This window comes from Eptatretus burgeri, chromosome 7 (assembly GCF_056783735.1).
Source record: "Eptatretus burgeri isolate ZD-2024b chromosome 7, Ebu_testis_v1, whole genome shotgun sequence".
Lineage (NCBI taxonomy): Eukaryota > Metazoa > Chordata > Myxini > Myxiniformes > Myxinidae > Eptatretus > Eptatretus burgeri.
The window spans coordinates 20676932-20691298 of record NC_140967.1 but is presented as its reverse complement, the minus strand read 5'-3'; the positions used below and the strand labels follow the sequence as shown (position 1 = coordinate 20691298).

General features: G+C 42.2%; 1 protein-coding gene across 3 annotated transcripts in view; it reads right to left on the bottom strand.

The window, feature by feature from the left end:
* Nucleotides 1–14367, bottom strand: part of LOC147022789 (poly(A) polymerase type 3-like) — a 173602-nt gene that overhangs the window by 89741 nt on the left and 69494 nt on the right. For all 3 annotated transcript variants that reach the window (XM_085887581.1, XM_085887580.1, XM_085887579.1), the window contains exons 3-4: nt 13857–13923; nt 1615–1696 (exon numbers count right to left, since the gene is read on the bottom strand). In XM_085887581.1, coding sequence (XP_085743707.1) covers nt 1615–1696; nt 13857–13923 — 149 coding nt within the window. The remainder of the gene's footprint in view (nt 1–1614; nt 1697–13856; nt 13924–14367) is intronic.

Genomic DNA, 14367 nt, shown 5'->3' with positions numbered 1-14367 from the left:
ACGCGGTCTAGCTACGTATATTTAACAGGCAAACTGTCTCAAGATCACAAATAATACATTTTGTACAGAGAATGGCAGAAAAAGTATGCCTTCAACAGACATTCAGGAAACAGAGAAATACAAAACCACAAACACACTTTTTCGATTTGCCAGCTGAATTCTACTACATGTTTGTTGCGTTATGGGATTCAACAGATGAATTTCGACTAATACTTCACTGACAGTAATTTATATATATATGTATATATATATATATATATATATATATATATATATATATATATATATATATATATATGCACCAATCTCTTCTCTTTATATCCATTCATTGTATAATAATTGGAATGAACCAGTTCAAAAGATACAATCGACTAAAGCAACCCACCATGGATCACATTCTCCCATTGATGGAAAAAAAACAAACAAAAAAAACTTTATTTGACCCCACTATACAAAATGGCCTGCAGAAAAAATGCTATACCACAATTTGAAGTGACACCCACCCTAAAACTGCTCACGAGAGGTTGCCCTAACATAACATACATTCAGACCTTGTATGTGGTGTGGGTTGAGCAAGACCTTATTTTAAGGCCTATATGGGAAATAGCTCCTTGACTATACACTGAAAAATGGCTTGCACACCACATACGGAATACATTCAGCATCTTCAACTCATCCGTTGCTACCACGACAGCATGTCGGTGCTCGATTGAGCGTCAGTGCTTGAATATTAAATTGCGTTGCTCTATGATAGCAGCCATGTTGATTCTGACCACCAAACATGCTCTCCGACAATTGCTTGCTCTTCACGATTTTGCAATGATGTACCGAAAGTTTAGAATTCCCAAAATATGTCCCCCCTCCCCCCCCCACACTATAAAATACTCACCTGCTTGGTAAATATGAGCTTTTGCTAGAATCTGCTCACATATGCCTCTGAAGAACATCTGATCATGCATACACTATATGCAGATAGTTTCATGATGCAACCCTTTGGTTGGAGGGACAAACACTGTAACCATGATGTAACCCCAACAAAGTGGAGAGGGACAAGGTTAATTTTCACTTCATTAGAAGATGGAATAGAAAAAAAAAACTTCAATGCCCACTACTGCTGAAGCCCCAATCTATCCAATAAGACAGTCATGTGGTGTGTGTGTGTGTGTGTGTGTGTGTGTGTGTGTGTGTGTGTGTGTGTGTGTGTGTGTGTACAGTTTTCTCAGAGATAGCTGAACAGATCTTCATCAAACTTTGAGGTTTATTTCAATGAGTGTCTGAGTGTTTTACAAAAAAAACGTTTTTAAAAAAAAATAATTTAAGAAAGAATGTTTTTTTTTTTAATTAATATAAATCGCTCTATAATAGTGCCTGAGCCTTTGTAGCCATGTTAAAGGTCATATTAAATGATCCTCGACCAGATTCCTTTGTGGGTGTGGGGAAGTGTTTCCGGCCCCTACAAAAATAGACCGGGCAATACCAGTTTCCCTTTGCGAGTATACAATAAAATAAAATAAATCGCATTCAGGTAATCACTGATTGTATGTCAAAAACTTGCGCATTATACACCTGCAATAATCCAGTGAAAGTAGATACACACGTACACAAACACCTTACCTTTTGTATGGACACCAAGTCGGTAGGAGCCAAATGCAAACACCTTTCCTGAAACGACGTTAACGAACGGTGGTGGAAGCTCCTGCAATGTAACAAAAAAAAGTAGAGTACTTCATGCAAGTTGATGTTTTGCTATTTCTATGCTAAAGGCTCCAGTCACAGACGGTCCTCATCGAGGCCAAGCCTTGAATAAAAGAACTGCATGGATAGAAAAGTGAGGAAAGAAAATAGTCTAAGTTTTTGAGGAATTCAAATCTGCTTTTTTAAAAGGGGAAGGTCATATTGGAAAGGCATGAAAAGGTGAAGTATTCCAGAGTTTGGCAGTGGATGGGAAGAAACAAACATCAGTAGACCACCCTGGAGTTGCCAATGGCCACAATAATTGTGTGATGTGGTGGCTTGTCGAGTATTTAGTGGTCTCGCTAATGGCGGAGGTACACAAGCAGCCAGTTCTCGGGAGCAGATACCGAAATAATATCTATATGAAAGAGAAAGCCATCTTTGCGACGTAATTTGAGTGGGTAGAGTTTTGAGGTCAGATTGGGAGAGTTGATAAGTCAGATTACTTTGGATTCAATTCCGTCCAGTAAATATGTGAGAGCAGTACTCTATTCAAGGACAAATCAATCCTATATATAGTTGAAGCAACTGTTCAGAGGAGAAGAATCTTTGACATCTGAACAAGACTCCCAGTATGTTTGAGGCAGACTTAGCTATTTGCATAACGTGTGGATTCGAGGATAAATGTGATGTTCTGTTAATACCTAGTAGTTTTATTGTATCACATGTGTGTAATTGTGGAGTTTTCAAAGGAGATTGGTGAGTTGAGGAGTTTTGGAGAGAGAGATGGGAAGAAAGTTTTAGAAGCATTAAACTTAATTACATTTGCCCCAATGGGAAATCTTGTCCAAATCCAAATTTAAAGAGGTGGCTGTGAGGAAGCAAAATGTGGATCGAGTGAGGGAAGATGGAGCAGATGGGGAAAAACATGGAGGAATGTAATGTTAAGTCATCAGCATGCAAATGCATTTAGTCATTTGTAGAAGGAAGGTCATTGATAAAAATAAGGAAGAGTGTTAGAGACAGGACAGAACCCTGATGGACACCACTGTTGATAGGGAAGGAGTGGGATGTGGAACCACCAACAGTTATGGAGATAGAGTGGTCAGAGAGAAAGCAGAGTGCAGAGTGCGATATGAGAGAGCAGAGTGAAGGAGGAAAGCCAAAAGAGGGAAGCTTGGATATCAGACCCCAATGCCAAACTCAGTCAAAGGCTTTTGAGATACACTACATGGCCAAAAGTATGTGGACACCTGCTTGTCCAACATGTCATTCATATAGAGTTGGTCCCCCCCCCTTTTGCTGCTATAACATCCTCCACTCTTCTGGGAAGGCTTTCCACTAGATGTTGGAACATTGCTGTGGGGATTTGCTTCCATTCAACCACAAGAGCATTCGTGAGGTCGGGCACTGATTTTGGGAAATGAAGACTGGCTTTCTGTCGGTGTTCCAATTCATCCCAAAGGTGTTCGATGGGTTTGATGTCAGGGCTCTGTGCAGGTCAGTCAAGGTCTTCCACATCAATCATGCCAAACCATTTCTGTGTGGACCTTGTTTATGCATGGGAGAATTGCCAGGCTGAAACAGGAAAGGGCCTTCCCCAAATTGTTGCCACAAAGTTGGAAGCACAGAATCGTCTGGCATGTCATTGTATGCTGAAGCTTTAAGATTTCCTTTCACGGGAACCAAGAGGCCAAGCCCAAATGTGTCCAAGAGCCATGTCCTAAAGGTTTTGTCTTCACCAGAAGAAGAAGAACGTGGAGCTCTCTAAAGGGGCTGTCACACCTTGACGTTTTAGCCAGCGTATGGCAAGGTCTCAAAATGTATGTAAAACGCTGGCATACGCTGAACTATTGATGTTTTTTTTTAAGTTTTGGGCGTATGCATCACGTATTAGTAACGTACATAGAACGTTTCAATCACATATAGATAACTTATACCAACGAATGCTGAGCGTGTTGTCGGCGTTCACAACCTATGCCCAACGATAGTCTAACTTATGCATAGCGCAGCAGCGTATCACCGACGATCACGTGGCGTAGGCTATTCATCGGCTGCGGCTCGACGATTCAAATCATAACCGCACTAGACATCGAAGTGTGAAGCCGCTGTCACACCTTGACGTTTTAGCCAGCGTTTGCCAATGTATGAAAAATTTGCCGAACCAAGCTGGCACACGTTGAATACGTTATGGGTAAGTTTTGTCTACGTTAAGAGCACGCTGGCATACGTCGTAGTACGCTGGCATACGCTGAGCACGTCGATAAATTTTCTGCATTTTGAAAATTTCTCGACGTACTCGGCGTATGATATACGTTCCGCCTACGCTGGCCATAAATTGTACGCACGTTACGGGATCGTTGACACACGTTACTTGTATGTTACTCATAAGTCGAAACGCGTCGAGGTAATGGTTAGCGTCAGTGTTCCAGACTCCCTGGTTTTTTTTTTCTTTGGTATGACAGTGATGTTGACACTTCGATTTCTTGTGCAGTTATGATTAAAATCGTTGAGCGGCAGCCTATTAATTATATTATATTATAACCGCACTACAAATCGAAGTGTCAACATCACCGTCATACCGAGGAAAGATAACAAACAAAACAAACAAACAAACAAAAAAAAAAAAACCAGGGAGTCTGGAACATTGACGCTAACCATTACCTTGACGCGTTTCGACTTTTGAGTAACTTACAAGTAACGTGTGGACGTGTGTCAACGATCGCATAACGTGCCTAGAACTTATGGCCAGCGTTATTCGGAACGTGCGAGTCATACGCTGGCATACGTCGGAAAATTTCAAGCATGGAAAATTTGTCTAACAGCTCAGCGTACTACGACGTATGCCAGCGTAATACGACGTATGCCAGCGTGCTCTTAACGGATACAAACTTACCCATAACATATTTGACGTGTGCCAACGCCTTTAGAGCCAGCGTTCGCAACATGACGCGGCTAAAAATTCATTACAGAAAGTCGAAACATCAGCATTTTGATCACAATAACAATAACAACAACTTCCGATATTTTGTCACGTGCCTTGATGGAGCCAATCGAGAGACCTGCCATGGAGGCTCCTCGTTCATGACGAGAAAATAGTGTATTTACGAAATTACAACACATTAAATAGTAACGTGAACTTTTCGAAACTTTAAAGCAAATGTCCGAATATATTTAAAAGTTCATGATAGATGCTCTCAAAAGGAACCCTCAATGTGAGGATGTGTGCAGGTGTTTAGTATTGAAGGAGATCCGGATCCTGTATATAAAAGAGCCGTGTCCTAAAGGTTTTGTCTTCACCAGAACAACAACAACAACAACAACAACAACAACAACAACAACAACAACAACAACAACAACAACAACAACAACAACAACAACAACAACAACAACAACAACAAGAACAAGAACAACAACAACAACAACAACAACAACAACAACAACAACAACAACAACAACAACAAGAACAAGAACAAGAACAAGAACAAGAACAAGAACAAGAACAAGAACAAGAACAAGAACAAGAACAAGAACAAGAACAAGAACAAGAACAAGAACAAGAACAAGAACAAGAACAAGAACAAGAACAAGAACAAGAACAACAACAACAACAACAACAACAACACGGAGCTCTCTTAGAGCCAGCGTTCGCTACGCGAGACGTGGCTAAAAAACAGCCCAAGACAATTATTCCTCCTCAACCAAATTTTACAGTTGGCACTATGCATTTGGGCAGGTAGCGTTCTCCTGGCATCCGCCAAACCTATATTTGTCTGTCAGACTGCCAGATGATGAAGCGCGATTCATCACTCCATAGAACGCGTTTCCACTGCTCCAGAGTCCAATGGTGGTGAGCCTTACACCACTCCAGCCGACACTTGGCATTGAGCATGGTGATCTTAGGCTTGTGTGCAGCTGCTCAGCCATGGAAACCCATTTCATGAAGCTCTCGACGAACAGTGTTTGTGCTGACGTTGCTTCCAGAGGCAGTTTGGAACTCGGTAGCGAGTGTTGCAACTGACGGACGATTTTTCCATGCAACGCGCTTCAGCACTCGGCAGTCTCGTTCAGTGAGCTTGTGTGGCCTACCACTTCGTGGCTAAGGTGATGATGCTCCGAGAGTTTTCCACTTCACAACTAGGACACTTTGTAGAGTGCATATCTCCACCATGCAATGCTTGATCCACGGGAACATATCAAGCTCATTACATTTTTGAAATATCATGCTAAACAGTACTATATCGTTTTTAGCTCCATCTCTCAATGGTGAAGAATCACTCACAAAAAAACAAATAATTCTCAGATCCGGATTATCTTCAAAATCGGACCAATTCATCCTTCTTCGTCCACCAAGTTTCATCCAAATCCGTCCACAACTTTTTGAGACCGTGCTATGCATAATTTTTGGCCCTACCTCGATGGTGAAGAATCACTTAAAAAAAATTATAGTTGTCAAATCAGGAACTTTAGGATTTGTAAGGGGTGCTTCAGGGGGAGTTGGAATGTTAGAGTCATCCAACGTGGAAATAGAAGAGAAAAGAGAACCAAAACGAGTTGCTTTATCAGTTGGAGAGACAGCGATAGTATCATCGGAATGGAAAAGCGAAGGAAAGGTGGAGTGACAGAAGTTGTTGGAGATACTTTTAGCCAAGGACCAGAAAGAGTTATTATTGGAAGAAGACGAGAGGATACCACATTTCTTTTGGATCAAGGAATGCTTCACCTCAAGAACATGTTTGCAATAATTTCTGGCAGATATGAAAGCTGAATGCAAGTTGTACGAATAAGAGTTTTTCCATGTCTGATATGCTGCATCCCTTGCATGAATTACTGCAAAGTAGGAATTATTGAACCAAGAATTGATAGGAGAGATAGACATGAAAGAAGGGGATATAAGCCTCCATTCCTGCAACAATAACTTCAGCGATACATTCAGCATAAATGGAAGCATCACCCAAGGAGAGGCAGTAATTTTCCCAGAGAAAGTCAGAAAAGAAGCTTCATAGATCATTCCAATCAGCACTATTGAAATGCTAATACTGGTGTTTAGTCTGAGCAGTCAGAGGAGGAGTGGTGGTAAGTAAAGTGAGGTTTATAAGGTTGTGGTCAGAAGAACCAATTATAGGTAAAATTGTGTGGCTGTAATGCAACAGATTGGAGGTGAAGAATAAATCCAAAGTATTGGAAGAGTAATCATGATGATCTGGAATATGGGAAGGGTGGTTGATAATTTGTTCTAAGTCATTGAGAATGGAAAAATGTAAGAGCTTCAACTCCCCCAACATCCGTGTGGGAAGATTTCAACCACTCCCTGTGGTGTACATTGAAGTCTCCTAAATAGAGGAATTCTGCTTGAGGATGTTCGTATGTCATGGCCTCATGGCAGGAATTAAGATAGTCAAAGAAAGTGAGAAAATTGTGCAGTTGGGAGAGCAGTAAGTGAAAGAGAAAAATAGTGATGATTGAGAGACAAATCTTAAGCCAGAGGACGTTAAAGTGTGGAGATTCAGGTTCCACAATGCAATCAACAGGCATGCTGATGTTGGAATAAACACAGACTCCTCCTTTGAAGCAGTTAAAGGAATCAATGACATCATGTGACAATGGGATCTCAGAGAAGCAAGGCATTAGGAGGGGTACTTGTTAGATGTTCAACAGAGGAAATATTTGAAGAAAGACCACAAATGTTGGTGAAATGAAATAAAAAAGTCAGGTTGATTCAAAAGGCAAGGGTCTTGGGTGGGACCGATACTACTACTGCCGTAGCCCCCCTCTCATTGGCAGCAGAGGCAGGTAGGTCACCGGGGATTGTTCACACCTCATAATGCTGGGAACGAGGGGCCATTAACTTTTAGGACTTTATCATATTAATTGGAGGTTTCTGAGGAAATGAGGAAAGAGAAAGAGAGGAGAATGTAAAAGTATGGAGTGGAAATGATTAAGAAAAGTGTATGATGAAAAGCATTTCATCACACACGAGTCCGGTAGCTCGCCTGGTAGCTATAGTTTGCGTGAACCAGAAAGTAAGACCAGCAATCCTGACAGAGAATGCAAGAAGGTTTCGGGCACCACTTTAAAGCTTCCAAGTCCGCATGGTAGCACTACCCTGCACGGTTGTCTACAACCTACCAAAAAAAACTAGAAGGGCACTCTGACATCACGACATCAGATATGCCTCCGTCCACATTATTACATCATTATACATACTTCTACCAAGTTTGATTTAAATCCATAAACCCATCTTCGAAATATTAAATAATTCTGGCTGCCAGACCATGTGCCTGATCAGGTTGAAATTTAAAGCATATATTCCCCATGACGACTAGATCATAATTGTGATGCTTCAAGTTGATTGATGAAGCTGTTCAAGAGAATTAAGTTTTTTGAGATTCTCATTCAATCCAATATGGCTGCCAGACCATGTGACCTTTAATCATTTGTGAACACACTGGTATCCAAAAAGGCTTGGGGAACATGTGGGTGAAGTTTCCCCTTGACAAGTCAAGCAGTTCTGGAAAAGAAAATTTTTAAAAGTTTATTCCTCAAAAACAAATCATAGCTGCCAAACCATGTGACCTATGAGGTCATAGGTGGAGAAGATCTTGCTCTTCACCGATAGGCGATTACATCTGTAAAGATTTTCGAAGGTCATTATGTTTAAAAAAAAAAAATATATATATATGTATATGTATATATGTATATGTATATGTATATATATATATATATATATATATATATATATATATATATATATATATATATATATGTATATATATATAGCTGCCGAACTACATGACTCTTCTTTCGGCTGCTCCCGTTAGGGGTCACCACAACGGATCATCAGTCTCCATTTCGCTCTATCCTCCACATCTTCCGTTGACACTCCAACCACCCGCATGTCCGCTCTCACCGCATCCATGAACCTCTTCTTTGGCCTTCCTCTTCTCCTCCTACCTGGCGGCTCCATCCTCAGCATCCGTCTCCCGATATACTCCGCTTCCCTCCTGTGCACATGTCCAAACCATCTCAATCTCGCCTCTCTCACTTTGTCTCCAAACCATCCTACCTGCGCTGTCCCTCTAATATACTCATTTCTTATCCTGTCCATCCTCGTCACTCCCAACGAGAATCGCAGCATCTTTAACTCTGCCACCTCTAGCTCCACTTCCTGTCTTTTTGTCAGCACCACCACCTCCAAACCATACAACATAGCAGGTCTCACTACCATCTTATATACTTTCCCCTTCACTCTTGCAGCTACCCTTCTGTCACAAATCACTCCTGCAACTCTTTTCCACCCACTCCATCCTGCTTGCACTCTCTTTTTCACTTCTCCACCACACTCTCCGTTACTTTGGACAGTTGATCCCAAGTAATTAAACCCATCCACCTTCCCCACCTCAACTCCTTGCAACCGCATCATACCACCACCCTCCCTCTCATTAACGCTCATGTACTCCATCTTACTCCAACTGACTATCATTCCCCTTCTCTCCAGTGCGTACCTCCACCACTCGAGGCTCGCCTCAGCCTGCTCCCGACTCTCCCTGCAGATCATCATGTTATCCGCGAACATCATAGTCCATGGAGACTCCTGTCTGATCTCGTTCGTCAACCTGTCCATCACCATTGCAAACAGGAAAGGGCTCAGAGTCGATCCTTGGTGCAATCCCAGCTTTACTTTAAACCGGTCCGTCATTCCTTCCGCACACCTCACCGCTGTCACACTGTCCTCATACATATAATGCACGATCCTCACATACTTCTCTGCCACTCCCGACTTCCTCATACAATACCACAACTCCTCTCTTAGCACCCTATCATAAGCTTTCTCTAAATCCCCCCCCAAAAAATGCAACTCCTTCTGGCCTTCCCTATACTTCTCTATCAACATTCTCAAAGCAAACATCGTATCAGTGGTGCTCTTTCCTGGCATAAAGCCATATTGCTGCTCACAAATCATCACCTCTCCTCTCAACCGAGCTTCCACTACTCTTTCGCACAACTTCATGGTGTGGCTTAACAACTTTATACCTCTGTAATTATCACAGCTCTGCACATCACCCTTGTTCTGAAAAATTGGAACCAGTACACTTGCACTCCTCTCAGGCATCCTCTCACTTTCCAAGATTTATTTAACAATCTGGATAAAAACTCCACTGCCATCTCTCCTAAACCATAGATATACCATGCGTCCACTGGTATATCATCTGGGCCAACCACCTTTCCACAGCAGTCCTCACTTCATCCTTACTGATCCACCCCACTTCCTGATTCACTATCTCCACCTCTTCCAACCTTCTCTCTCATTTTCTTCATTCATCAGCTCCTCAAAGTACTCCATCCACCTTCTCAACACACTCTCCTCACTTGTCAGCACATTCCCATTTGCGTTCTTTATCACCCTGACCTGCAGCACATCCTTCCCAGCTCGGTCCCTCTGTCTGGCCAATCGGTAAAAATCCTTTTCCCCTTCCTTTGTATCCAACTTCTCATACAGCTCGCCATATGCCTTTTCCTTAGCCTTTGCCACCTCTCTCTTCGCCTTGCGCCGCCACTCCTTGTGCCGCCACTCCTTGTACTCCTGTCTACTTTCTTCATCTCTCTGACTATCCCACTTCTTTTTCGGCAACCTCTTCTTCCTTATACTTTCCTGTACTTCCTCGTTCCACCACCAAGTCTCCTTATCTTCCTTCCTCTGTCCAGATGTCACACCAAGTACCTTCCTAGCTATCTCCCTCACCACTTCTGCTGTCGTTGCCCAATCATCCCACACCTCTTTACCACCATCCAACACCTGTCCCACAACAGTCTTCCTCCTTCAGCTTCCACCATCTGGTCCTTGGTTCAGCCCTCACCCTCTTCCTCAACCTCACCTCCAAAATCATCCTACAGACCACCAATCGATGCTGTCGAGCTACACTCTACCCTGCCACCACCTTACAGTCTCTAATCTCTTTCAGGTTGCATCTTCTGCTTCAGATGTAATCCACCTGTGTGCACTTTCCTCCACTCTTGTACGTCACCGTGTTCCTCCTTCGTGAAATACGTATTTACCACCGCCATTTCCATTCTTTTTGCAAAATCTACCACCATTTGCCCTTCCACATTCCTGTCGTTGACACCGTACCTACCTATCACCTCCTCATCCTCTTTATGCCGAACTACATGACTGATGACATTAATTGTTCCCCCCCCCGCCATACAGTTTAGCCCAGATGACCCTGAAAAATTTTCATACTGATCCGATAAAGCATTCGACGGAGGTAATGACGTCATAATGAAGCCACCTATGACATCATTCAAAACAAACAAATAAATCGCTCGTTTCCCATGGGAAGTACTTGACATATGCCAGGTTTCAATTTTTTCCATGCAGCAGTTTCAGAGATAGAGGACCAAAGTATTCCCTTTTTTCCATCATGGCTGCCACATCACGTGACCCATGATGCCATAATCATCAAAACATTTTACATGAGTAGTCGCACCAATGGTGAAAATTTCATGTCAATCGGATAAGCAGTTGCAGAGAAAGAGAAAATTAGCATGGATGCATGTATGTATGGACAACCCAAAAAAACATAATGCCTCCAGTGACTGTCAGCAGAAGAATAAAACCATTCCCAGTTCATAAATCAAAAACTGTAAAATGTGCAAGTGTTTGTGTACAAAGTACCCACTTGGAAAATATGAACATACTCTGTCGAGGTGGGTCTCTCCATAGATAGGCAGACAATAGAAGTGGGGAAAAACATTAGGGCAGTTCAAGATTTACATGGAGTTTTTTTTTTTTGAACAAATTCTACCCTGAAATTTTGTGCAATGATATAATCTACACTGAGCATGCAAGGACAGGTGTCAATGACTTTACATTGTTCTTGAAATTTCACATCAGACCAGACTGGTGCTGGGAGTGGAAAAGCCAGTGGATGGCAACCAAGTGGATGGCATTGGATAGGTGTATTCTCTCCTTAAATCCTCTACAGCACAAGTATTGATCTAAAATGCTCACAAGTGTTGCCTGCCATTGCAGGGAAAACACAAGGCCGCATAACATGAATTCGACCCAAGATGAGGTCAGTATTCCTTTACAAAAGAGATTGAAAGGATTCCAGTGAAGTATGAGAGGATAAAGAGAATGCTCTAAAAGGTTAAATGGAGGGGGAAATTGGTGGAGAAAGAAAATAATGTGAGAGTTGGCATGTGGAACAATCAGCAATCTTCTTCTTGTTGTGGTTGAAGTACTGTACATTATTGTTGAAAAACATTTTAATGTAGGTACACAAGTTGCAGGAAACAACATGAAAATGGCTGGGATGGATAGGAAGGTTCCATTCCAAGCATATGCACAATCATTTCTGGTGCTTCCACATGGTTCACAATGTGGTGAGGGAAGGAATATGTCCAGGGTGTCAGTGATGACTCGCTTACTCTTTTTATTTTATTTATTTTTTCAGTGGCAAAATCAAGGCTCAAGGAACAGCAAGGTGGCAGAGGGTATGGACTTCGGGTAGATGAGTGGGGCAACTATTTGATACAACAAACAAGGGACTGAACAAAGAGGAAACTAGAATGGCACTCAGAAGAGCACATACCTCCACCAGGCTGAACAGTTTACATTTTGTATCCCACTGATAGGCCGGATCTGGATTTGGACCTGAAATAAAATGCAATCGGCTTGTCCTTGTTACCTAACCAACTCATCAACCTTGTTTTGTCATGACTCGTCCACAACTTTTAAAACATCATGCGAAATATAGTTTTTGGCCCCATTTCTCAATGGTGAAGAATCACTTGCATTAAAAAATTTCTCATATCCAGATTCCTATCTTCACCAAAATTGAATCAATTCTTCCTCATGATTTAAACCTAACCTGCCCACCAAGTTTCCTTCGAATTCATCCATAACTTTGAGACATCCTGTTCAAACAGACAGACAGACGTGAAAAAACATAACCTCCGCCAACCTTCGGTGGCAGAGATAAAAAGGGTAGAGCATGGAAAGAAACACTGCAACCTGCAACAAAGAGGGTTGGCGTAGGAATGGTTAATGGGGGTTATACGATTGTGGGGAAGGATGGGATAGCGCAGCCTCTGGAAGGTGGTTGCACATGTGAGAATCGAAGAACCAGAGGTATGGTGCGCAGTGGACCTGCATTTTAGAAGTTTAAACAGGAGGGGGTTACTGGAAGAACTCATGCATCCTGGAGAAGTTGGGGTGGGTTGGAGGATAGAGAGAGGAGGGGGAGCTAAACTTGAGGAAGTGGTAACAAATAGAGGCTACTGACCTACCTGTGATGTGATTGCAACAGGTCTTTTGCTGGAGATTCCAATGATGTTGAGAGCTTTAGATAACAGAATCCAGGATGGCAAGTTACTCTTCAGAGAAAGACACCATGGCAGCTAACATTCACAAGCAAGCAGCGGTGGTCGACAGAAACCCAGCTTAATATCCCATATCCCATCTGATGGATGGTGCATTCATCGATGCGACATTATGCTCACAAAAAAACAAACAAACAATGACAGCCCAAAATCAAATGCAGATAAGATCTCCACAAAGTGAGTGTGGTGCCTCTGAGCTATCATGCTAGACATTATAGACAGGTAGGAATATGCAAAGAGTTTTTGCAAACAATATCTCAATTGGTACTGTACTTCTGCCAACTTGTGTGTACTTCATCAAAAATGAAAATTATAATTTCCTACCATCTTAATCATCTCATTAACCTGCATCTGCGTCCATCTTTTTGACGATTGACCTTTTAAGTACTGTCCATGTCTGTGCTTTCTAAACCTGGTGTTGGCTCAGTGGTTAGGGTGGTGGCTTTGGATCAAAGGATCCTGAGTTCAAGCCTCATTGCCCGCTGAATTACTTCACTAAGAGGTTGACTCAGCCTGCAATTTTTCCGAGGTCAGCAAAATGAGTACTAGCTTGCTGGGGATGATAGAGTCATTCGAGTATCCTGCGTCAGAGTGGCGACCCGTCCAGGATTGTGCCCAATGGCCAAGGAAACTGCTTCGGCAGCACCGACGCTCTGTACAGGGCATGGTTCCAATGGATGGATGGATGTCTGTGCTTTAATTTTTCCAACAAGCACAACTTACATTTCAACGTGACAATTTTACATCTACAAACTCCATTGTGAATAAGTGAAGAAGCTGTGGATGAAACCATTTACCTTTGCTTCTGCCACTTCCTTTATCCATTCCTTCAGCCAGGAATTCAACTTCCCCATCACAACCAGCCTGCACAACAACACAACAAGAGCTTTGCAAATTGCATCAATTTTATCACTTCGCACCAAGACGTACAACAAAACAGACGCAATACAAGACCGTTTGGCCCATCATGCGTGTGCTTTATCCAGACCTAATCAACTTCATCCATTTAATTATCCTTCGTGTAGTAACTGCGCCCATTCAAGTTCAATTGACTTGATCGAAAAGCATTCATATCGTGTAAATAAAGAACGACCAGGGCTGAAGTTCTGTCATCTTCCGGTTCACAACAGTCTCAGAATTTTTTTGCTTTCAATTAGAACAAATGGGTGACAAGTTTCTGTGAATTTCGAAGAGATCGGATGGAGCACAAAATATTTAATTTGGTCGTCATCCCTTTCTTAAAAAGACCGTGTCAAAATGTTTAAACAGCTCAGATGAAGTTGGCACACCCATCCTCACCGAGCGCAT